Source organism: Pholis gunnellus, assembly GCF_910591455.1.
Source record: "Pholis gunnellus genome assembly, chromosome: 17".
Lineage (NCBI taxonomy): Eukaryota > Metazoa > Chordata > Actinopteri > Perciformes > Pholidae > Pholis > Pholis gunnellus.
In genome coordinates, this window is record NC_136544.1 from 16,247,224 (window position 1) to 16,271,395 (window position 24,172).

Below are 24,172 nucleotides of genomic sequence, written 5' to 3' on the forward strand. Positions count from 1 at the left end.
ACAGGTTGTCCGGCTCAGGAATTTACTGCTTCTACTGTAATGATTGTCAATATTTGCATATTTAAAATTGACGAGTATTCATGCCCTCTTCTGGCCACAATGCGTAACTACATCTTTTGTACTTTTATTTTGAAAGTATCTCTCGGAAGCACAACTATATTGTGGTGCTTTTAACTTTATTAGTAGAATGCAGTGGCATTGTAATGCCACTAGAGGGCAGAAATACTCACGATTATAAATACACGTAGGTCGTCCGGCTCAGAGACTGGCTACTTGTTCTGTAAAGCTTTTACTGCTTTCAGGTAAATAAGTACACAACTGTCCATTAAAGTTACTGTAGGCGAGAATTATGTTGTGCCTATACTTTATAATAGTGATAAAATAATAAGACAGGGCTCTGTAGTCTGCACCAAGTTGAACATTATTCCTTTTCCACAGATGTCCGTAGAACCTTTTTCTCGTTACCTTTTTCCGTTTAGCCTTCACAATAAAAGCCCCAGACACATACACCGGAACACTGCTTCTTGGAGAGCTCTTATGGTAACTCAGAGCAACTCACTTCTCACTTAGCAACTCAACACAATAGCTTACATTACTTTCTAATAGAGAGAGAAAAATGCTAGACCTGTTGTATTCCTCTTTTGTATGATCTCAATTCAGTTCATGTATTTAAAATACACGTGCAGTTCTACTCCGGTCCACTAGGCGGCGGAAGTGTTCTCTCAAGCTGCTGCTAACCGCCAATATTTAATACACGAAGCGACATTTAAAAGGAGGAAGAAGAAGAAAGCATCAGTCATTCGTTTGTCCGCCTCGACTGAAACATCACTGTTTTTTTTACTGGTAAGCAGATATGCATTTCACTGATGGGAAGTTTAGTTTTTTAATCATCCAATATTTGGATTAGTATTGCAGTTCTACAGCCAACGTTACCTTTGTTTTATTCCACAGCTAATTAACGTTACGTTCAACTTTCATACGGTTTGATTAACTGTAACATAAGCTGTTGGCAGTAAACCATTGCAGGAGTCGTTGGTGATATTAGAGTGGTTTATTAAAGTAAAAGTCTGTTTTGGTGGATATATTATACTTCGAATCTTTACCCGATGACACGTGGCTCCAACCTGAAGGTATGGCCTCACAGGACACGTGTTGTCCGGTGCTAGCACATGGCATATCTAACTGACACAGTGTATAACTGACAGGGTTCTAAATTGTGTTTTGATTATCGACCTTTACTGCTCTCGTACACAAACCGCCGAAAGCAGACGTTTACCCTGTGGGCCTAACTCCACGTGGTAAGCCTAAAGTACCAGGTGACGTTAGCATAGTAGCTAACGGTATCATGAGCTACGGCTCAGTATAGTTATCACAACATAAGTAACTGCACAACGTGTGTGCATACGATATAATGCAACGGTAGTAGTGAGTGGTCGTCTCTCTCCCCTGATGACTTGCACTGGGCTCTGAGTCTTTATGAAGAGAAACGTGCATCTCTGGCCCTGACAAGCCAGAGTTTCTGAGGAGACGATGGCTGAATGTTGGCTAAATGCTACAGTGATAGAAATACTGTAACACTTGCTTTTGTTTTCAGGTCACCTTCAACACGTGGATCCACTGCTAGGCTGAGCTTCGATTGGGTCCAAAGAGGTATGTAATATGTATGTGTACTCCACAGTTATGAATGCTTTGATAGCGACCGTGATAGCTAATACAGTGAAGTAGTCTGCTTGGAGCACATCACTGAAAATTGTAAAGAAAAAACAATATTGTATACTAAATGTGAAGTTAATTGCAAGTTGTTTTAAACTCAAACTGTAGTGGGTTTAGCTGTCGTGTCCCTTGATGACTTGCACTGGGCTCTGAGTCTTTATGAAGAGAAACGTGCATCTCTGGCCCTGACAAGCCAGAGTTTCTGAGGAGAAAATAAACCAAAGAAGGTCAAACGTGTTAACTGTGACAACACGCTAACTGTTGCTTTCTTCTTCAGGTGTTTGTGGAAGTGACGCGGCTCACCGGACTTGAATCAGGTTTGTGTTAACGCAGCGTCTCTTGCCTTTAATAGCAGACACTTAATGTGGATCTCTTGTGATGTATAGCACTGGGCTCAGAAAATCAGTGTTGACACAAGTGCAGCTCTGCCCCTGACAAGGCAGACTCTGAGGAGACGATAGAAAACATTTAATTTAGTTTTTAACTCTGGTTGGATTATGATCTAACCCCCCCCCCTCTTTCTGTTTCAGGTACTGCTCTTCCTGCAGACATCATCTGCCTGATAACCGTGATGTCATTTTGTTGTATTTTTGTTAAAATCAGAACTTTTATAATGCTTAATATTGTATTCCTGTATTTGCTGTGATTAATGAAATAAAACAGTCTATATTAAATTTGTTTCTTCACTTTCCTACAAATACTTAACCAGAGTAGGGACTGTTAATTATTTAAACGAAGTGAATGTTTCTGATTATGCTGTAGACTGACTCTCAGCAGTGAGAGCCTCGTACTGATTATGAGCAAGTGTAAATTAAATGATATAATCCAAACAAAAGTTTAACTTTATTCACTTTATAGTGTTAACATGACTTCATGCTGTTTTAATGTACCAGCCGAATACAAACTTTCGCTAAGAAACAAGGAAGTTAATCTGTATTTATCGGACAATATACCGTGTAAAGAACATTGCAGCAAGCTATCCCACTTCAGGTGTGTGTGACGTAATACATTTTATCTAAAAGTTTATATTCTAAAGTTATACTCTTTACCAAGTACACGTTTCTCGCATAGTTTGGCTCCTTTTGATGACGTGGTGAAAGGAGCCTGTTGATTGACTCTGGTCTGTACTTGTTTATAGTATAACATCCCAAAATTCACATAACCTGAGGACTATTTGCTGGGACCTGTAAAGATGGAAAAGAAACTACAAAAACACAAAATGCTAACTTTGTTTCTGTATCTTTATTATAATTCTAACAATGTATTATCTCTTAAAACATTTGAAATTCATATACGTCTATATGAATGTGTGTATATGCATATCACATATACATATATTCTGTATGCTTTCATCAGTTCATATTCTTTTTTAAAAGATCTCCTAAAGGAAAATAAATGCTTTCTATAGAGTCTGACCGATTCCCTCTGACAGCAACAGCGAGCCACCTTATCTTGATAACGTCTAACTGCAAAGAAAGGATTAAACCAATTGTTTCTCACCAGTGACTCAATAAGAACAGAATTGTATCAGTCTGATGTTTTCACATTGCCGTACCTTAAATTATTAATTTGCCTTATTTACACTAGCAAACGTTTTTGAGACCTGAAAGAAACAAGTAGAATCTGGCTGTGTTTCAGAAACATGCCCTTCGGCTGAAAATTATTTCAAAACCTTTAAAGGGAAATGTGAAAAAGCCACAGTTGCTAATGGAAATAGGGCCATTGCATAATGTGTGGTCATAAACAATGAGCCGTAAGCATACGGGGACTGCAGAAGGTGCTTTGTACAAACAAGATGAAAACGTAACGCTGTCATTAACAGTGTAAGGGAGAAGATGCGGAGAACAAGTCGAACTGTATAGAAAGCAGAACAGTTAAATAAATACATTGTACCTTTTCATGTTAAACATTTGGAAGACAGAGATTCTTTAGAACTTTTTTTTTTTACATCTTAAACCATAATTAGTTGACCATTGTTTTCATCGTCCTTATTGCTATTTCCTTTGCATTCAAATATCTCTTCTTGAGTCTTGCAGTTGCGTAAAACAAATCCATCTCAATCACGTTTGCTCATTCGCATGCCTGTGTGTGTGTGTGTGTGTGTGTGTATGTGCACACGCTCTATGAAAACTCCATTTATCTTTTTTTGCAAAAGCAGACCGAGGATAGCAGGGCCGGGAGCGGAATAAACCATCTGTGGCCCCGGATGGGAAACGCACGTTTGATATGTGTTCGAGGACTCAAAAGCAGCAGGAGAGGTGACGTGTTGTTCAAGGTAGAGAGGTCATGAGAGAGCCCTTATATTTGATCTCAGCAACAGCGAGAATAGCAGGACGGAGTTTATAATGAGATGTGAATGTGCAGCGGAGGCTGATGGGAAAATAAAGGGACTTCAGTGCAATTGGAAATGACATTAGTGTATGTGATCAATTAAAAAGAGGGTGGTGGTTATCCAGAATACAGAAATCAATTTAAAGTCCTGCTTAAATAAATGAATACATCATTTTCACTTAATGTGTATCGTGGGCCTCCCCATATTTTGAGGCCATAAATGCCAACATGTAATTTTGATTATAGCTTCACAGTCTGACAAAAGCAAAACAGTAAGAAGAGTGTTTCTGAAATGTGCTTCATATTAAGTTGCAATGCTTCTTGTCACATAGAGGCAATGTTAAGGGTGCTGTGCACGAAATAATATGCATCTTTCAGTTCAAAAATACCTATATATACACATATATATTTCTATATAACCAGCACAGTTATCTCCATCCCACACAGTCAGAAAATACACTGACTGCACAAGAGCGACACATCAGTAACCAAAGGCAGAAAGCAGGAACTCTGAAGCTATAATAACAGTAAGGACGATGAAAGTCATGATAAATAGTAACAATAAATCTCTTCATATCAATATTAGTATTCCAGTTTTCCCATTTAAAGTTTAAAAATTGTAAGAACAATCATAGTATTAAAACTTGATATAAGCATTTCTCTCAGATCCCCACGGCCGGGTGGCTGCTTGTTTCCTCCTGGATTTTGTCGAGAGAGAGAGAGAGAGAGAGAGAGAGAGAGAGGGGGGCGGAGGGGTCCACTCCTGTAAGGAGCAGGGGGGATTGGGTGGGAAAGAGAAAGAAAATGGCAGTTTTTCCTCTTCCCCTCCCCTCTCCTTTCTAGTCTCCCTCGGACGGAAGGTCTGAATGGTTGTACAACAGTTGTCTCGACGCTGAGGAAGTCTTTCGCCCGTAAATCAAATCCTCGGGGGGATTTCTCTTCACATTGTCACGTATGCCACCAGTTGAAAGCACAGTCTGTCTCCTTTTGTATAAGTATATCTTGGATCCAAACATATAGTGTGTCTATATACGTGTCCCATAAACTCTTAACACAATCACCTGCAAGTGCTTGTGTGTATTTGTGTGTCTACATGTTGGTGTATGCATGCAGGCATGTATAGTAGTAACTCGGGTGCCTGTGTGTGTGTGATTCTTTTTTCTTTTTTCTTTTTCTTCTGTCGGTCTGGGCACTTATTTTTGCTACAAATTTGTGATACAGTGACCAGTCTGTATATATATATACATATATGTATATATATGTATAGATATATATATATCATTATAAGACTTAAGATGATAAAGAGCTATAGAGAAACACAAAAGATCCTGATCACAGGACCTGCAGTGAGGACAGAGCCCTACCAGTGGTGAGGTAAAAACGAGACACAACCAATCAAAGCTGTCACAGTCAGACTCCTTGGTTTGAACCAAGCAGGCGAGTCATCCGTCTGCGCCCTCGTCCCCTCTAATAACAGATGTGGAAGCTGTCAGGATATACTGCCTTACGTCGTCCTACGTTCACCATCCAGACAGAAAAAGCCCAACACCTGCAGACATTCACCAACATTCACCCTTAATCAATCCGCAGTGATATTCAGACACGTTTTAAAACCAACAATCCACTCACACGGGAAGTTGTCATTGATGCAATCGAAATATTCGTGGTGGGCTCCACTCTCAAACCTAAACAGATTTAACCAGCTGGCTGATGGGTAAGAGGACTATTCAACAAGATGGCTGCATGATGAATGACACCTTTATCTTCTTCTCTAGCTCAAATGTGTTTTTTTTAAATGAAACTGGCTTTTGCTTGTTCCTCTCAAGTATTTGGTTTGATCTCATCTCTGTTCTTCACTCGTAATATCTGCTGCAGCCACAGTGTCCTCATAGATGAAAGTGTGTTGGTGGTGCTCGTTTGTTGATTGGTGTGACGGTGCATGCATGTGGGGAATGTACTTGTGTATATCAGCCAGCCACAACTCGGGAGTGCCAGCCGCTGTCTTTATGGATCCCTTTTTCCATCCCTGTGTTTCCATCTCCCTTTGGGACTTGACTCCCTCTTTCTGTCGCTCTCTGTGTGAAATCTGTCCCCCCCCCGCATTAGTTGTGTGAATCCACTATGGATAGCAGCAGTTGTGTCTTCCTCCCTCATTGACTCCATCCCCTCCTTCTTTCTTACTCTCGCTCTCTCTCTTTTTCTGCCTCTGCGTTTGCAACCTCAGCTCCGACTCCCGTCGTCCCTCCTCCTCTCAGTCTGTCCATCCCGAGGTGAGAGAACCAAAATGGGAAATGGGCTGCTGGACAGCCTGAGGACAGAAGAACAGACATAGGATACAAGTTTCATTTGGTGTTTTTTGTGAAATGATGATGAATGGTGTTAGTTGTTTTGTAGCACAGTAGTGTGTTGTTGTCTTGTGTGACTCGTGATTGTTTTAATGTGTCTTTCTATGAGTGTGCATGATGTGTGCAAGGTGTATGTGTGTATGCAAATAGTCGTGTGCCAGGACGAGGAGACCATTGTGTTACCAGTTGACCGCTCGTATTGATGACGGCCCACTACATAAAAAGCCAGATGTTGTTGGATCGGCGGCAGTGGAAATGCACATCTCCCTCATCAGCCAACTGGCTACAATAGCAGCTGCACCCGGGTCAACAGCCATAATGATGCTTTTCATGTGCTGATGTTACCTGATGTTTACCTGAGTTCGGGAGGTTAAAAACATCATACAAATGTGATAGAAGTCTTTCAAAAAGTTATAGTATAGTATGTTGTTAAAAAAGTCATAGTATGTAATGAAAATATTTAAAAAGTCATACTATAGTTTGCTATAAAAAATATAATTGTCATAAAAAGCCATGGTATAGTATGAGGTAAAAATGTGTAATTAAAAAGTCATGCTGAGGTATGCCATAAAAAAGCATGCAATAAAAATATTGTGTAAAAAGTCATAGTATGTCGTTAAAAGTCATAGTGGCTTAGAAATATAAAAATGTCAGACTAAAAAGTAAGTAGTATGTCGTAAAAAATGTCATAATATAGTGTCTTAAAAAAACGTTTTAAAATAGTAAAATAATAGTTATTAAAAAGTCATAGTATAGCATGTCGAAAAAGACATTAAAGTCATAGTATAGCATGCCATAAAAAATGTCACTAAAAAATCATTGTATAGTATGTTATTAAAAAAATGTCATAAGAAGTCATAATAAAGTATGTCATAAACAATATCTTAGAAAGTCATAGTGTAGCATTACAAGTAATGCACGTAACCAATTGTAAATATTCCAAATAATTAAGCTGGTCAATGATGATGGAGAATTGCAGCCACACCTGTCCATTATGGTCCTCAAGGCCCGTTCTATGTTCATTCGGTGGCCTACACGTGTCACGCCCAGATCCAGATAGTCGTCCTTCATTAGGGAGGGCAGATGGGTGCCGTCAATCTCGTTGTCCAGGAAACGCTCTCTGTGCTCACCCAGGTTCAGGTATCCTAGCCAGTCTGCAACGTCATACTTGGTCCAGTAGGGCAGCGGCTTGGAGGCAAAAGGCTTTGTCGGGGAAGGTGGCGGTAGATGGGGGTAACTCAAGCATGTAGGTGGAGGGAGAGGGTGCAGGGGCGGAGAGGAGGTCCCAGCCAGGAAGTGAGTTGGAGAGAGGGATCGAGAGACAACTAAAGCTGAGTTCGGAGGAGGTGGGGCACCAGAGGGGGCAAACAGTGGAGGAGAGGGCGAGAAGTAAGGATCGCCAAGAGGATTCCCAGGTGATGGCGGCGTGATTGAACCTCGGAGGTCATACATTGCACTGTAAAGAGGTGTGGTGGGGAGGAGCGGAAGGGATGATGGTCGTGGTGGACCCAGCTTGGGCCTCTCTGACGGGGAGATGAGGGGGCTGGGTGCTCTCCTACGCTGGAACATGTGTGATTCTGCTTTACGGGACTCGCGGCTGGGGATGAACTGGAATTCTAGGGCTTTGGTTCGGTAGACAGGTCTGTGTTTTGGGGAAGTGGGATAAGGGGAATAAGATGTTGGGGAAATCGGGGAATGCGAACGTGGAGGCTGAGAGGCAGCTGGAGGTTGAGGAGATGGAGACCTTCCCCAGTTGGGGTACTGGGAGGCAGGGGTGGGGGACGGGGATAACGATGGCTGCGATAATGAAATCGGAGATGGTGACTGGGATCGAGCTGAGGGAGGGCTCAGAGCTGAGGCTGAGTCTTCTGAAAATCTGTGAATGGAGAGGGAGAGACATTGTTACAAGAGAAATGCATGATAAAAACAATAAGATGAAAAGACATAAATTAACAGACATATTGGTCAAAACATTGTCCAGCAAAATCTTGATTGTGTACAATCAGTTAACATAAATAAACATAGTTTTCTCTCCTTCCTTACTGTCTCACAACATGTTGTAAATTCAAGCAGGTGTAAAAGTTTTATGTTCTTCCTGACAGAAAAAAAGTGTGGAAGTGGCTCTATTACCTGTTTCTGCTTCTGAGAGAAACACATGGAAAAAGCCAGAGAAATAAAAGGAGAGGAGAGTTTACACAGTATAGACAAAACACTTACACAGGACATAAACAGACAGTACACAGTTTTTCACAGAAGGCTTGAACATCAACGGTGGAAGGTAAAGAACTCGCAGGTGGCACACTGATACACGTGAGACATGAACAGAATGACAATGCTGTGCGTCAACAACGACAAAAAATGCAATTCATGCTGTGATACTGAAAACATAAAAGTCTTCACTGATGTGTACCTGTGTCTGCCCAACGGTCTCTGGCTGCCCCAGCTGTCCTTGGTTCTTTGCTGCAGTTTACTGCTCAGCTCATTTATGATGCTGGGCTTCATACTGGATGCAGGAGGGTAAATCTTTCTCCCCTCTAAAAGTGCCGCGGACTGGTCACCCGCCATCTGCCCCTCGCCCCAGAGAGGCTTCATCTCAGGAGTGCGAGGGCGATCAAAGTATGGTGAAATAGGACGTCCCAAATTCTGCATGTCCCTCACCCCATACCCGTCGCGGCCGCTTTCCTCCACTCCCTCCTCTTCCTCTTCCTGCTCGTCCCTTCGTCTGTGGGAGTGATAGGATGCAGGAGCGGTGCTGGTCTGTCTGTGTAGATCACTGGTGCGACCTCCCTCTCTGAACCTGTTTATTTTTGGGTAGGTGGAGGCTGCTACTGTAGCATTCTGCATCTCAAAAGTTTGTCCGTCCAGGTAGCTCATGTAAGACTCCAGAAAATCTCCTCCCCTTTCTGATTCCCCCGTCCCGCCTCCTCCTCCTATCCGTCCTCTCTCCCCTCGGTCCAGCCTGTCTGCCCGGACACTGGCCAGGATGCTGTCTAGGTGGTGGTCACTGCTGCTGCGGCTGTCCAGCTCTTCAATCCCAGAGTCCACCACCGTCTCCTGGGACTCTCCTTTCTTGGTAACGGGGTGAGGGCGGTGGTGTTCCCCTGTCCTGCGACTGCCCGTGATAGCGGTGGAGGATGTTGTATGTGTGGTGTGTGTGCGCTCCTGGTAGAGCTGAGTGGAGGTGCTTGTTGTGGTGGCAGCAGCGGTGGTAGTAGCGGCACAGCTAGCGGTCGTGGCATGTGAGAAAGTGCCTCTATGTGGAGCAGAGGTGGCAGCAGTGGAGGAGGGTGTTGGGGGACCACGGTAGCCATGGGGAGGTGCGACTGTGTGTGGGGGAGGCGTGGGGGAAGAGCGCCCAGGAGTATGTGAGCTGTTGTAAAGGTGGTGGGGATGGGACATGGAGAAGGGTCTGTGATAGGATCCAGGAGGAGGTGGTGGTGAGACTGACGGGGGAGGCGGCGGTCCGGCTATCGAGGTGGGCTGCAGGGTAGAGGGCGAGTGAGGGGGCGGGGGGTTGGGCGACGTTTGGGAGGGGGAGGGAGCGGACTGAGTAAGGTTAGCCACCTCACTGTCGTAAGATGTGAGGCTGGAGGCAGTGGAGTCCCCTGCCTGAGGAGAAGGCAGGGGTGTATGAGCAGGAAACCCACTTACAAATGGTTCTTTTATGGGGGGTGGAGGGGGTGGTGGTGGAGGAGGAGGTGGAGGGGGTGGGACCTGCTGTTGGCGGGAGGTCAGGCTGTTTGGACGCATTCCGTGCTGTGAGTACCCTGATAATCCCCCAATTCCCCTGTCGAAGCTGTTGGCAAACTGTAATGGAGGTGGGAGAGGGTCCGCGTAGACAAACTCATCGTCCGCATCAATTGAGGGGGCAGGGGGAGGAAGGACCATCAGACCAGTCCCAGTGCTCCCAGTAGTGTTGGCTGTCTGGTGAGTACTGGTAGGTGGAGGTGAGGGAGGGGTGAGGGACAAGATATAGGCATCAGCTTGACTTTCCATCCTGAGAAAAGAGGGTCTCCCAGGCTGCTGAGGGTGGGACCCCTGGTGAGCAGAACCATCAGCAGCTGCCGCATTGGCAGCAGCTTGCTCTGCCCTCCTCATGTAACCCTCTCTCTCTTTGTCCCTCTCTCTTTCTCTCGACAGGTCCCTCTCCCTCGACCTCTCCCTCTCCCTCGACCTCTCCCGCTCCCTCTCCTTGTAGGTCGGTTGATACGGCTGAGACTGGTAGTGGTGCGTGTGGACCGTTTTGTCCTCGGAGAACCGAACTCTAAGCCCCTCCCGAGCCCCTCCTTCACGCTCTCTCTCTCCTCCACCGCCTTCCTCACTCCACACACTCCCGACTCCTCTGAGGATTCTGGGCGAGGGTGGGCGGCCAACAGTGGCTGTGGTAGCAGCCAGAGAAGACGAGGTGACCAGGTACGAGGAGCTGGAGGACTGGGCGGTGGACGACACTGGCTGAGAGTTGACAGTAGATGAAGGAAACACCACACTCGACATCTGGCGGGTGAAGTAGTGTTCTGTTCCCCTCCTTAACCTGCTGTCATCCCTCAGAGCACGCTCTCTAGCAGCCAGAGCGAGGCCTAGTGGCGATGTGGGGTCAAGGGCCTTTCCTGTTAGAGGGTGAATGAAGGTGGTTGTACCGGAGGGCGCTGTCTGCCTGCCTGCTGCTGTGTACAAGTCAGTAGGCACAGACTTAGGCTGATAGTCCAGGGCAGGTGAGGAGTACTCAGGAAGACCAAAGGCAGGAGGCATACTGCGGGTGTGATGGATAAAACTGTCCCCAGAGAACATGCCCTCGTCAATAGACTTAGACGGGCGCAGCCGTGTTGATGAACTTTCAGCCTGTGTGCTAAGCTGTTGCTGTGACGCTTGAGTTCTTGATATTCCATCACTCCCTCCCCCTACACTCACATCCTCCTCAGCGGACATGAACAAGGAAGCACTCTTTCTGCGAGCTTCGTGCAACCGTTCCCTGTCTCGGCGAGCTGCACCAACAATGGCAGCCCCAAACTGGCTGGTAAAGTCCAGATTATCCTGGGCTCGCATAGAAGGCAAGGATGGAGGCGGCGGTGCTGGGATGGAAGGCGGGGCAGGGGGCTGTGGAGCAGGGGTGGAGGGAGGAGGACCGTGTGGTGTTTTGGCTTCATCTGTCTCTCCTGATGCAGGAGCGTCGGCCTCCACACTGCTGCCCTGGCTGCTGCGTCCACTGCTGCTGGTTGAAGGGGCCTTGACAATAATGGTGGGGATGGGGATGGAGCTTTTCTCCACTGAGCCTTTGCCCCCCAGGGTACCCTGGCTGGCGCGTAGGTCCTCTACCTTGGATTGTTTCAGCAGGGGTCCCTTACCTCTCCGGGCCCCTCCTTTGGTACCACCTGCTCCAGCCCCAGCTGCACTACGGTCTGTACGCTGGGGTTGACTTTGGGTAGTCTGTTGCTGCTGGGGCATTACAGTGGCAATGCTGGATGGGGGGATAGCGGTGCTGTAGCCTCTCCTAAGACCTGCTGTCTTGGCTCCTCCAGCCCCTGTGCCAGCTCCAACAGGCTCCCCAGAATAGGCAACCTTTCGTGAAGCAGTCCTGCTTTGAGCAGTGTGGCCAGCTGTGTGTCCATACGAGGTTGGGTGGTCCACCGCTCCACCACCACTGGGGGCAGTGCTGGAACCACCTGCCCTTTCCCTGCCCCCATGGGTGAAATGCACTGACTGGGAGTAGGGCTGGTAGTGGGCAGATGTAGATGTGGACTGGGACACGGAGACAGGCTGCTGGGATGACTTTGCTCTCCAACCTAGTGGCGGAGCAGAGGAGAATGGAGGCTCTGGTGGAGCTGTGGTGGGAGGAGGAGGGATCTCGTCTGGGCCAGGCACTGACAGACTGCGAGCAAACTTCATGGCTGGAGGATGAAGGTACTGCCTCTCCTCCTCAGGCACCCCTGCAGTACAGCATTTACAAATGGAGAAAAAAAAATTAGGATGAAATAGGGATTTACAGGTCTTACACATGCTGTAGAGTGAGAGTAAGAGAGGCTGATGAAGAAGAGAAGAAGAAAGGTTTTTGGGCGAAGTAAAGAGGAAATGGAGCCAGAAAAAGTGAAAGCTGAGGGTAATCTATGAGAGTGTCTGTCTAAATCTGACTGCCCGTCTGCCAGCGAGTCTGTCCTCAATTCCTGTCTGTTAGTAGGTAAGTTAGTTAGTGCTATGTATTGTATTTCACAAACAAGTAGCAACTGGGCAGCATCACACAGCATTTGTTTTGTTGTCACCAGAGAGCACATTACTATTTCAGGACAAGAGTTAGCAAAGCTTTAGTGAGCAACAAACCATAAAATAATCAATCAGAATAAAACAGAGATTAGTGGCACTACTGTAAAAAACAGATAGTAGTAGGGTGAGTATAAGACAAACAAACAAAAAATATTTATTTTACTGTACAGTTATAGTATGTTAAACAGCTGAGTGTAAACATACGATCAGCTACAGATACAAAGTGCGCACATTTTTCGTGAGAGACGAGACATTGTTGGCCACAGACAAACAGGTCAGCACAGTGTGGACTTCTACTGGTCCAGAGGACAGACAGACAGGCCAAAGGAGGGGCAGACAGAAAAAACAGACAGCCTCACCGATGGATTTCTGCCGCAGCATACCGTGCTTTGGGCCGTGACCTGAGCTGTACTGGCCACGGTCATAGCCGAGGCCCAACCCAGACGACAGCATCCCCATCCCGGACTGATCCCCATAGTTTGGCTGAAAGGCCAAAAAGGAGCATTTGAAAGAAAGTGGAGAGTGCCGTGAGACTCAATCGTGCGGTACATGTGGGGGCCGGATAACAAAAATAATAAACTGAAGTGACATAGAGCTGCTGAGTTTGGTGTCAATTTGGGGCTGTGTTTAACAACAGCAAAACTATATAAAAACATATGTTTAAGAATGCTTACACAAAACTCGTGCATTATAAGCTAAAACCTTACTAATTAAAACCCATAAACGCATAAACAGTACTCGCATGGATAATTAGCGTGCCTGTGTAAGCGAGACTGTTTATGCGAAAGTGTTTTAAATAGTAGGGTTTTAGTTTTTACGACTGGAAAAATGAGACTTGGATTATACTGCACGAGTTATGTGAGGGTTAGTAAGCACATGTTTTTATATAGTTTTGTGTTTTTAAATGAGGCCCCATTTATTGATTCAATTTATCAAGAATTTTCTAATTAATAATTATATACAATTGGTAATTTTGGGGTGAAGTAGTCCTTTAATGCAGGCTTTAATGAGTCAAGAATAGAAGACTTTTCTTTTTTTGTGGTTTTCTACCACAGAAATGTCTCTTGTGTTGACCTAACATTGGTTCATGTGTTGTTCATAACAGGCCAGGTGATAATACATGGCTTATGTGTATGTATATGCAAATCTATGGGTCTCAGTAAATGGGGATCTTTAACTTTTTTAACTTTTTGATGTAGGTATGTGGGGACAAATCAAACACAGGAGCACACACATATCTCAAGACACATAGTGGTAGTATGTTTCACGATACACACCTCATTGCCATAGAAACTTCGACCTCTGTCTCTTTTTGGCCCCTGTCCCCGTGTCCCTGGTGCCTCATTGGTGCTGATTGTCTGCTGAGCTGCTGCAAGAATTTCATCTAGTTTATCTGAGAGTAGAAAAGACAGAGAGAGAAAAAGAAAGGGACATACGGCAATGAAACAGAAAAATGGACAGTGGACAAAATAAAGGAAAAAATGTGGGGAAAGGGACACACTTGATGAACATGGATAAGAAAGAGAGAAAGAGATTGAGGAAACATGCACTGACAAACATGAGCTCCCTTACTCAAAGCCATCTGATAGACTGTCCTCTTCTTCTCTGTAACTTGTGAGGATTCGAATTCTAAAAGAAAAGAAACTCAGAATAAGTGACTGAGTGCCAAGTCATTTTGGAGAGACATTAATACAATGCCTTAAGCGAGAGTGTACCAGAGCATACCTGATTTTTTTTTCCAAGGGGTAGCAGCTGGAAGGAGGACAAAAGGAGACTTAAGTTTTGGCAGGAGTGAAAGTGTGATAGCGTTGTTACAGTGAATACTAATCATATTCCCCAGAGCCTGACAAACTGAGTCACCTCGCCAGGCTTTTCGATCTTCGATATACAAGAATGTACATCACACCCACACGTTAAGACAGCTGATGCATGCACACTTATGTTACAGTAAAAATGCTGCACACACACACAAGTATGCTGCTTGCTGTTACTCTCTCTAACACACTTGAAAACAAACACACACACAAATGTGGAATTAGTCTGAAGCTGACTCCCACCTCTCTCCACTGTTAAACAGTTAAGATGCAGCCAGCGGTGAAGTGGGGAAAAAGGAGACAAAAAGAAAAGACAGAGTCAGTGGTTAAACCAGTAAACAGTAAAGCAACGAGTCTACAGGGGAGTTGAGAGGAACAATTAAAGGTGACCCTTTAGTGTTTGCATCCACTGGTGTGTGTGGACTGAATAGGAATAGGGTGATCTGCAATACTTACACTCAAACTGTTATCAGGATGTGTAGTTTAAATTGAATATTTTGCCAATGGTTAAATCAAGCATGAAATAGTTCTGAACTTGTCTCCATTTCAACTTGTATTTACAACTGCACTGCACTGCACAAATATTAAAAAAATTAAGCCATACTTTTGTAAAAATGCGTGTCCAAACATGTCAACAGCACTTGCGTGAAAATATTGTCTGTAAAACAACCATTTGTGGACTCGAGTTCACTGCAGGATTTTTTTCCATTGTAATGTCCTTGTTATCTTGCAGCATGACTTTTAGGTGAACTGGGACACTGCACCAATCACAGAGGTGAGATAGTTGAATAGGCGTCACAGCTAAATTAATTCTAATGAATTAGAATAAGCATATGGTAGGGCTGACATGGCTTCATCACACACTCTGCTCCTCTCACCTTGAGCCACAAGAAGGCAAAAGCAAAGAGGATCTAAGTTATTATAAGGTGTGTGATTGCAAATTAAAAACCCACACTTATTGATAAATGCACTTTATATCGAGTCAAACTGACTCTTTCATTTAAAAGTATAGCTAACTGATACCGAAATGTTTAAAGGCCGATACTGATATTGATATTTGGGATTTTAAAAATCAGATTTTATATCAGCCAATAGTAATTTTATTTAAAATAAAACACATTATATAACCAGACAATATTGATACAGATTTTCTGTAATTTTGACGAAGATACACACTAAGTGGGACATATCAATCAACTTGAAAATGCTATCTGGTGCACAAACCTCAAACCTAGGCGTGTGTCTATCACTTCAGTTAATTTCAATACGTTGGTGTGATGATGATGATGAGGCTAGTCTACACAGTTTAAAACAGCAACATTGACCAAATTCTCTCTAAAATCATGGCCTTTTGCCTTTTACCATAAAGCAATCAGGCCGATGTAAATATCAACACTATTTGTAAAATGCTTTCATTTGTAGCACCTTTAGGTCTGTTGGAGTGATACTCTATGCACTGAGATAATTAATACAGTATCACTGCATACATACAGTGCTAGTGGTTAGATAATAGTGTATGAGCGCTAATGGTGGAAGGGAGGTGAGTTATGGGTTCAGGAAACTGGCACCTTTGTTTCAGACTGGGCGCTCATGCTTTGTGCTGGTCAGGTGAGGTAACACCACAGAGAGGAGGCACGTGAGGGGAGGAGATGGGGGAGGAATAAAGCAAAGGGCTGATTCCTTCAATCTGGATACATTTTAGTCAGACCCTGACTTACAGCAGCAGCAGCAGGGGCAGGGGTCGTGGTAGTTGCTGCTGTTTACCGGTTTGGGCGAGTTTAAGTCATTGTTTTTAAGAGAAAGTACTGAAAACAGATCTGAGACCAGCTAACACAGCCCTGCAGATCCCCCTCCTCTCCAGCAGCTCCAGATGTCATCAGCCTTCATTCATGATCAATTGCTCACTGGGCATGCTCAGAACCAGACAGCAGCGACGGCACCATAAACATATAGAACATATAATCCAATCACCAATAGAGTGCTGAAGGGATGATGTATCTTTGAATCCCAACCCCGAAAAGTTAGCATCTCACTGTCGATTAATGCAGAAAATAAACTAAAAGATTATGATACTCGTAAGTTTTCTTTTAGCTAGAAAATCTTTACAAATAAACGCCACTTTAATGATTTTGGGCTATTAAAGAACTACACTACGGTCACATAATCGCAACAACGAGGCTGTAAGGGCGGACTAGTTGGCGTGATAACGTTTAGTAGTCTTATTTATCCACTAGTTAGCAAATGCCTTTTAAAAGCAAAAATGTTCCGAGTGGGGTAGCTACTGATGTATTTTATATCGTAGAACAAAACGTTAAAATCTCTTAAGCTTGTTTAAACAACGGACCTTATTTCAGGCTTCTCACCAAAAACCCATTCAAAACGACCGTTGACTTTGAGACGAGGGACCGGAAGCACAAAATAATGCTGACTCATCGCCAGGTGTTAAGGAATCATTCCTGCAGCACTCTCTAAAACACGGGCCAACATTCCGATCTGTAAAAAGGGGGTGTTGACCCTCCCCATGCACTCTCCTCCCACTATTTTTTGCCTCAAATAGAGACGGCATAGCCACACATAATGTGTTACCATAGCAACAGACCTGGAACAAAGTTGCTTTTTTTTTTTCCCAATAATTACTCATCTCAATCATTTTTATCCCGGGTGTGATTTCGTCCAAATGAATCAAAAGACGTTCTCAACAAAAAGATATCAAGGACATATTTTTGCAACTTGCTCACAAACACATGAAGACCAGACACTTATCCACGATGTTTGTGGCACCCGGAAAACTCTTCTCAGGTGATGCCCATTCACCTGCAGTGTTGCCTTGACAACAAATACTTGCTGAGTGTGTGAATGTGTGTGTGTGTGTGTGTGTGTGTGTATGTGTGTGTGTGTGTGTGTGTGTGTGTGTGTGTGTGTGTGTGTGTGGGTGTGTGTGTGTGTGTGTGTGTGTGCGTGTTGAGCAGCGGGGCTGGTGGACTGCTCTGTGGGCGCTGGGGTTAAAGCCGTGGGCGGGCCAGGGAGCAGTGGGGGGGGGGGGGGCAGGGGGATAAGAGGTAAGAGATGCGGGCAGTGAGAGGGGGGATCACAGGGTGGATAGCGGACACGTTTTCTGGGTGGGGTTACCTGTAGTGGGGGTGCTGGAAGTGACAGTGTGGAACCTCTGAAAGAACAGTGAAATGCATTGAGACCGTCATCCCCAGCTGAAGCCAATTTTCTTTTTCCTTCCCTGTCTTTTCACTCACTAACTATCTCCTCTACTTTTTTTCTGTCTAAATTTAGACCTAGCTCAAATCCCCTTCACACTTTCAGCATCTATAGCGACTCCTAACACTCTGGTTTCACACTGTTTCCGTCATCCCTCATCACCTCAATCTATTTATCCCGGTAACTTTTTATCGCCCCCTCTTCATCTTTAAGACACTTTCTTGATTTGTCTACATCTCCCTGTCTGTCTCTTCACTCTTTGAAATCCTTCTCTTTTCACCCCCAAAACTTCATCCATGCCAATTTCTTACCCATCTCCTCCAGTTCTGAAGTCATGGATTTGGATCTTAGCGCGATAGCCGGAGTGCTCAGCCTCTTACTCTGCTGGGGGACTGGAGGGGAGGGGGGGGGGCAGAAAAAGGCAGCCATGGTCAGTCAAGCTGTTCAAGAACATGGGTCAGGTACCACCAGCGTTCACCTACGGTAGCACCCCAGGGTGCAGCCGATAGACTCTTACTTTTCTTCCTTGAACCCTCCTCCATGTCGGGGTTGCGGGTAACCATGACAACCTTTACCATGAGGCTGTTGCCACCTTGCCGGATCATGTTGACGACCTGCCGGTGACCAACCTTCACCACATTCTGACCATTGACCTGGTAAAGACAAAGAGACAGTGAGGGACGAAGAACACCATCTTTCATCGATTACATTTTAGTTATACTTAACATGCCTGTAACAGGCTGTAAAACTATATAAATATATAGTTTTTATAGGCTGTTAGAAGTTTGTATCTCAAAAACCTACAAACTGTTTTCAATTAACTTTGGGGGAAAGTAAGGTCTTGGACTATGGGACAAAAAATGAAACATTTTGAACAGAAACACAGATGAAGATTATACATTTCCTCTCCCACATCCTCCATTTAGAGGACTGTCCACCTTTGCTTTCTAGTTCTGATTAGGTTCAGAGAACTCTGTAAAATCTGTCAGTAATTTCTATTCCAACCCATCATGCAGTGGTAAATCATGGCAGCACCTCTATGAGGAAATCCCCCATCCTGAGACCGGCTCTCCAGGCGACGCCTCCCTCGTCCACTGACTCCAGGTACTGCAGGGCAGGGAAGGCTGGGGTTGGGGTGAACTCCTCGATAGGAGTCTGAGCTGGAGACACCATGAACATATAAGAATGTATTATGAGTGTGATAAAGTATGATTCGAACCACCATACCTAAATCAGTGATTGTGATTGCGAGGCAGGGTGTTTGTGTGAATATTTCACATTTCTTACCTTTGGCCCCTCTCAACACAAAGCCGAAACCCTCGCTGTCTTTTTTCTGCAGAAGCACTGTCTTCTCCTTGATTATATAGTCACTAGCAAAGGAGAGAGAGAGAGAGAGAGAGAGAGAGAGAGAGAATGAGTCGAAAGTCAAGTTTTAAAATCTATAAATCACAACAAATACCTTGCTGGTGTTACTTTTCCCTTCCCCAACTACACCACTCCACTCCACTGCTGTCTGTCTCACACTTTCTGTGTCCCATCACCAGTACCATGCAGAGACTCATTTCAGTTTATCAGATGCTGGGACTTGTGGGTATTTACTTATGTATTTACATGTGTATACTTACTAATATACATGCTAGTTATATTATATTCCTCCTCAGTCCCTATTTTTTTTTTTTAATTATCTATACATTGTTGACATCTTCAAAAATGAAGTAAAAAAAGTGTATTGGATTGATTGGATTTGTCAGTTAAAAAAACTGATCTAGGACAGAACTCCCAAACAGCTCTTATGGAAGTGATGTAGTTTGTTTGAATCAATTATATTATTGTTTTATAATAATCTATTAAATAAATAAACAAGTATTACTTGTAATATTACTAGTAATATTAACAGTAGTAGAAGCAATGTTAAGTGTCCCATGTTCTAAATGTTTTATAGCTTTTCATAAAGGAAGAAAATTCTGAAATATCCCAAACTACTGCTATCAGTACTGCACAATTCTACATCAGTCAAACTCCAACCAACACTAAATCACAATCTAGTCCACATTCCCCACAGTACATTTGTGACGTAGAGCCGTGTTTTCACTTTTCTGTATGTTTCTGACAGCGAGCCCAGAGCTGGTTTCTACCTGAACCTCAGTGAAGAAGAGATGCTGTATACAGTATGATGGCGCCGCTTATTGCCTCAGCAACAGCTTAATCTGGACGCTGGGAAACTTGCTAGAGTAGGGTAGGTCCTCACCAGAGTCAAGCCATGAGATGGTACGCTAGTAGTCACTGACAGCAGAGAACCGGGGTTGCACACTCACAGGTGGAGCCTATAGTGTGCTTTCTGTTCTGTTACTTTTATACTTTTTACACAGCTTTAACAACATTTATTTAACGACTATAGATGGACGTTACTTTCCAGATAAAAGATTTTAGATTAAAAAAACAAAACAATCTTATAACATACAATGCATTGTGGAAGATGAAACCAGTGGTTCCCAACACCTTTGGCTTGTGGCCCAAAAAGCTGTCTAGTTGAGGCCTCGGTCACTTTTCAGACGTCTGCTAGCTCTTAAAAATCCTTATCCTTATCCTTAAAAAAGCAAAGATTAGTAATTATAATTTACACGTCACACACGTCACTCGGCCACTTTAGTTTAAACTCAGGGCTGCTGACCGCTAACGGACTCTTATCTCGTCATGAATGCCAAGGCCCTCCAAACAGCCAGTCAGTCAGTCAGTCAGTCAGTGGGGTATGTATACCGTGTCAGCTGTAACATAACCACATGCTAATAATTCCATTGTGCATGAAAATAGTACCAGCCCACTCCATCTGTTCATCCCTCTTTATTTCTCTCTTCACTGGCATTTTTCCATCCTGATGGCCCCGCCTACTCCATACCTCTCTTTATACTGGCTTCCCTCCCTTGTTCTTCAAACTTCTCCTCATCTTTTTCTAATCACATTTTCCTCTCATGATCTTTTTTATTCAGTCAATTGAGTGTGTGATTCTCTCCACAGGCTGTGACAGCCTCTCTGTGTCTGCCAAGGCTCTGTCTCTTTGTCTGTTCTTGTTCTCTTCTGTCCTTCTCTGTTGCCCAGCCAGGACCTCATACGCTCTGAGGGGCCGAGTGAACACACGAGCACATGCTGTACGTACAAACACATTCAGACAAATCTTCAGGTAGGACGGAGTAGAAGTACATTACTATTGGAAAATAGAATCAAAGAAATGGAAACATACACATCACATCCCCCTATAGATGTTAGTCTGCCCTGTCCCCGCAGGCAACATAAGCAACAAGTCGCTCCATGGAAATTCAGCACGCTTGCCAACAACAAACATATTACCAACAGCAACAGATCATATTTGTACACTTGTTTTTCTACTGATGTTGCTTAGTCTCAGTGTAAATAGTACGGGTTACTGCTACAATATGAAGTTTATTTGAGGGACAGCATCAGTATTAAGTGTCTCAAACACAACACTCAAAGAACTATTACACCCCATCACTGAAGCCTCACGGTATCTCACGGTATCTGTGTGTGTATGTGTGTCCTCATGGTTGCATACATGGCAATAATCCCTCAAATCCCATCCAACCAACGCAGACAACTAACTCAGGTGTTGGTGTCTTCAAGGATGTCATCAACTTTAAGTGACATTAGCTGTGCCGTAAGTGACTGGATCCTCTGAAGTCTGAATCATTTCTGTACTGAATGCTCAAAGTGCAGCTGAGAAATGGAGCCTACTGTCGAGATGGATGCCTCGCTCTCTATTGCAAACCAAGTCTACCTACGGGTACCAATAACCTGAACCTGAACCTGAACATTTGCTCACAACCAGTGCATCCTGAGAAGCCCCCATTGTTCTTAAATCTGTCCTTAAATGTTGACACTATTTGCTCGGTAACTTGTAATGCAACTTTGGGTATCATTAAACTCATCTCAGTTTATCACTGGTATTTATATTTTGTAATGTATTTGAGAGAAATTTCCAAGTGACACACTTTGAAACTTGTCTCTACAAGTTTACAACTAAACACACCATCAGTTTTACTCTTTGGGACGCTATATACCTCTCTTATTTAGAGACAAGAGCAGGTTTAGCCCCTTAGGCTTCCTGCAGAGGATCCAGCCACTGAGCACAAAGACAGTGCCACTCAGTGTTGCTTCTTTAGTATTAGCGACCCAATATTGTCATCAGTGTCTTAGATACAAGCGACTGAGCTGGACGATCCAGCACAGCGTACAGTGAGTCTCATACTGCATATTCAAAAGCTGAGCTATTAAACAGGTTTGGCCACGCAGGCTTCCATAGAGGTGTCAGAAAGAAGCTGGAACTTGTCATGCATGCTGCATCGTTAAAACTCCCTCACTGTTTCCAATTTGTCGGCAGTCTCCCTCCCTCTCTCTCCCTCTCTCTCCCTCTCTCTCCCTCTCTCTCGCTCTCTCTCTCTCTCTCTCACATATACATTCATCTGGTAAACATACGTGCCAACCAGTACGCAGGACACAAGAACACATGCAATCAACCGGTCAAAAGAGAAAAAGAAATGTCCCTGCCAGACCTTTATGTTTTTGACGGACAACAGCAAACACACCATCCATGCACACAAACATACATACACAAACATTAGGCATGCATGCACACAAACACGCAATCAATCTGCACATCAGTAAAAGCAGCAAGCATCACTTGTCGGTGCAGCATTGCTAGAGGACGTTTGTTCAGAGAGTGATTCAAAGCAGAGAGAAATAAAACGACACACACACACACACACACACACAGATGTTCATACAGCGAAACACAGAACGGCTGCACTGCTCATACACCGGGCTGTGCAGCACCAGCTCTCGTCCGTCTTCACACACATACATCACACACACTCAAATTCACATTGAGACACACTGAATCAAACACATCCGTCTGTAAGCATGCACTGCAACATCTGCCAATCTATCTTTTAGATCCTGCCCTGCCATCCATGATGTCCACATGCATTCATCCCTGGAGGGAGAGAGGGAGGGAGCGAGTGGAGGGTAGGGGGTATAAAAAGCCATGGCAGGTACCTGTAAATGAACCAGATGCTCCTATTCACAGGGCCGAGCGACGGCCAGGAAGAAGAGAGGGAGAGGGAGAGGGAGAGATCCTCCTCGCCGCATGCCCCCATCGCCATTTCCTCCCCTCCCTCTCCTCCTCCTCCTTCTCCTGCTCCTGCTCCTTCTCCTTCTCGTCTTCCAGCGAGACAGCAGCAAGCGCGAGCCGCGAGAGAGGAGGAGGAGGAGAGGAAGAAGAGCAGGAGAGAGAGATGGAAGAAGGGAAAGGGAGAGGGCCGAGCTCTCCCAACCCCTTCATACTTAAGACAGAGAGAGAGAGGAGGAATGGGAGAGGGAGAGATGGAGATGGTTCATTGTGACTGCGACACAGAGAGAGAGAGAGAGAGAGAGAGAGAGAGAGAGAGAGAGAAGAGGAGCAAGGGGAGAGGGAGGGGGAATAAGGTGGTTTAAGAAAAGTAGAGAGAGAAATTAGCAAATTTAGAGAGAGAGAGAGAGAGTGAGAGGTGATTGGGTTTGTTCGCAGGGGATTCATGCACAAACACACACATACAGTCCAAACATGCATGCATTGAGACAATCAACTCATAAACAACCACAAATACTTTTCTCTCTCCTCTTTCTTCATCCTCCCCTTCCCTTCATCCATTCTCATCAATCCTGCACTTAAATGTATAGTATTCACTCTGCCCATTTATCACTGTCATGATTTCCCATTCATAAAAATGGATATGACTGAGATAAGTCCTTGCTATATACAGTCCTAGCTGAAATGATATGCCGGTCTTGAAGCTTAAATGATTGAACAGGTATTATCAGGTATTACAAATCCTTTAAATCACATTTAACTAACCTCACCTCATATTTTATAGCTTTCCTTCCAACCTCTAACATGCACACACACACACATGAACACTCATACACACACAGTCGCCTCACATTTGCTGTAAACAAAGCATGAATGAGAGGGTAGAGCAAGGGAAAGAGGGGGGGAGGAGGAGACACATCGACGCAGACAGGAAGAGGAGAGAGGACAGAGAAACAGCTGGTGGGTGAGTGGCGGAAGGAGGAAGAGCAGAAGGAGAAGGAAAAGGAGAGAGAGAGAGTACAGATTCTCTCAAATAGCCACTCACATCATCTCTTAGTCAGAGCCTCCTTCCATGTATGTCGAAGCTGTCCTCCGTCGACTTGCCCTCCCTCCCTCCTTCCTTTCCTCTCTACGTATCGCTCTCTCTTGCCTCCCTCCTGCATTCGAGGATGATCACAGCTCTTGTCCCCTCTCTTCTCACATCTCTGCCTTTTTGTTTTTCTCCCTGCATGTCAGGCTATACCGCTGTGATTCTGTGTACAGTGTGTGTGTGTGTGTGTTTGTGTGTGTGCATGCATGTGTGAAGAGAGAGAGATAAAGAGAGGGCATGAAGGAAAGAGGAAGAGAGAGAGGGAGAGAGGGGG

The 24,172-nt window shown here is 44.5% G+C and overlaps 1 protein-coding gene and 1 long non-coding RNA gene across 2 annotated transcripts in view; one reads left to right on the forward strand and one right to left on the reverse strand.

Annotated features, from left to right (window-relative positions):
- Positions 1 to 1,568: 1,568 nt before the first annotated feature.
- Positions 1,569 to 2,334, forward strand: LOC306709167. The gene is made up of 3 exons (XR_013767473.1): positions 1,569 to 1,650; positions 1,991 to 2,030; positions 2,244 to 2,334. It is a non-coding gene; the product is annotated as an uncharacterized lncRNA (long non-coding RNA).
- A 3,930-nt stretch (positions 2,335 to 6,264) lies between these two features.
- Positions 6,265 to 24,172, reverse strand: part of shank1 (SH3 and multiple ankyrin repeat domains 1) — a gene marked incomplete at both ends in the record, with an annotated part of 45,496 nt that continues 27,588 nt past the window's right edge. The window contains 11 exons of the mRNA XM_079176768.1: positions 6,265 to 6,352; positions 7,375 to 8,265; positions 8,800 to 12,313; positions 13,004 to 13,127; positions 13,922 to 14,037; positions 14,217 to 14,273; positions 14,370 to 14,396; positions 17,980 to 18,060; positions 18,186 to 18,321; positions 18,704 to 18,828; positions 18,956 to 19,038. Coding sequence (XP_079032894.1) covers positions 6,265 to 6,352; positions 7,375 to 8,265; positions 8,800 to 12,313; positions 13,004 to 13,127; positions 13,922 to 14,037; positions 14,217 to 14,273; positions 14,370 to 14,396; positions 17,980 to 18,060; positions 18,186 to 18,321; positions 18,704 to 18,828; positions 18,956 to 19,038 — 5,242 coding nt within the window. The remainder of the gene's footprint in view (positions 6,353 to 7,374; positions 8,266 to 8,799; positions 12,314 to 13,003; positions 13,128 to 13,921; positions 14,038 to 14,216; positions 14,274 to 14,369; positions 14,397 to 17,979; positions 18,061 to 18,185; positions 18,322 to 18,703; positions 18,829 to 18,955; positions 19,039 to 24,172) is intronic.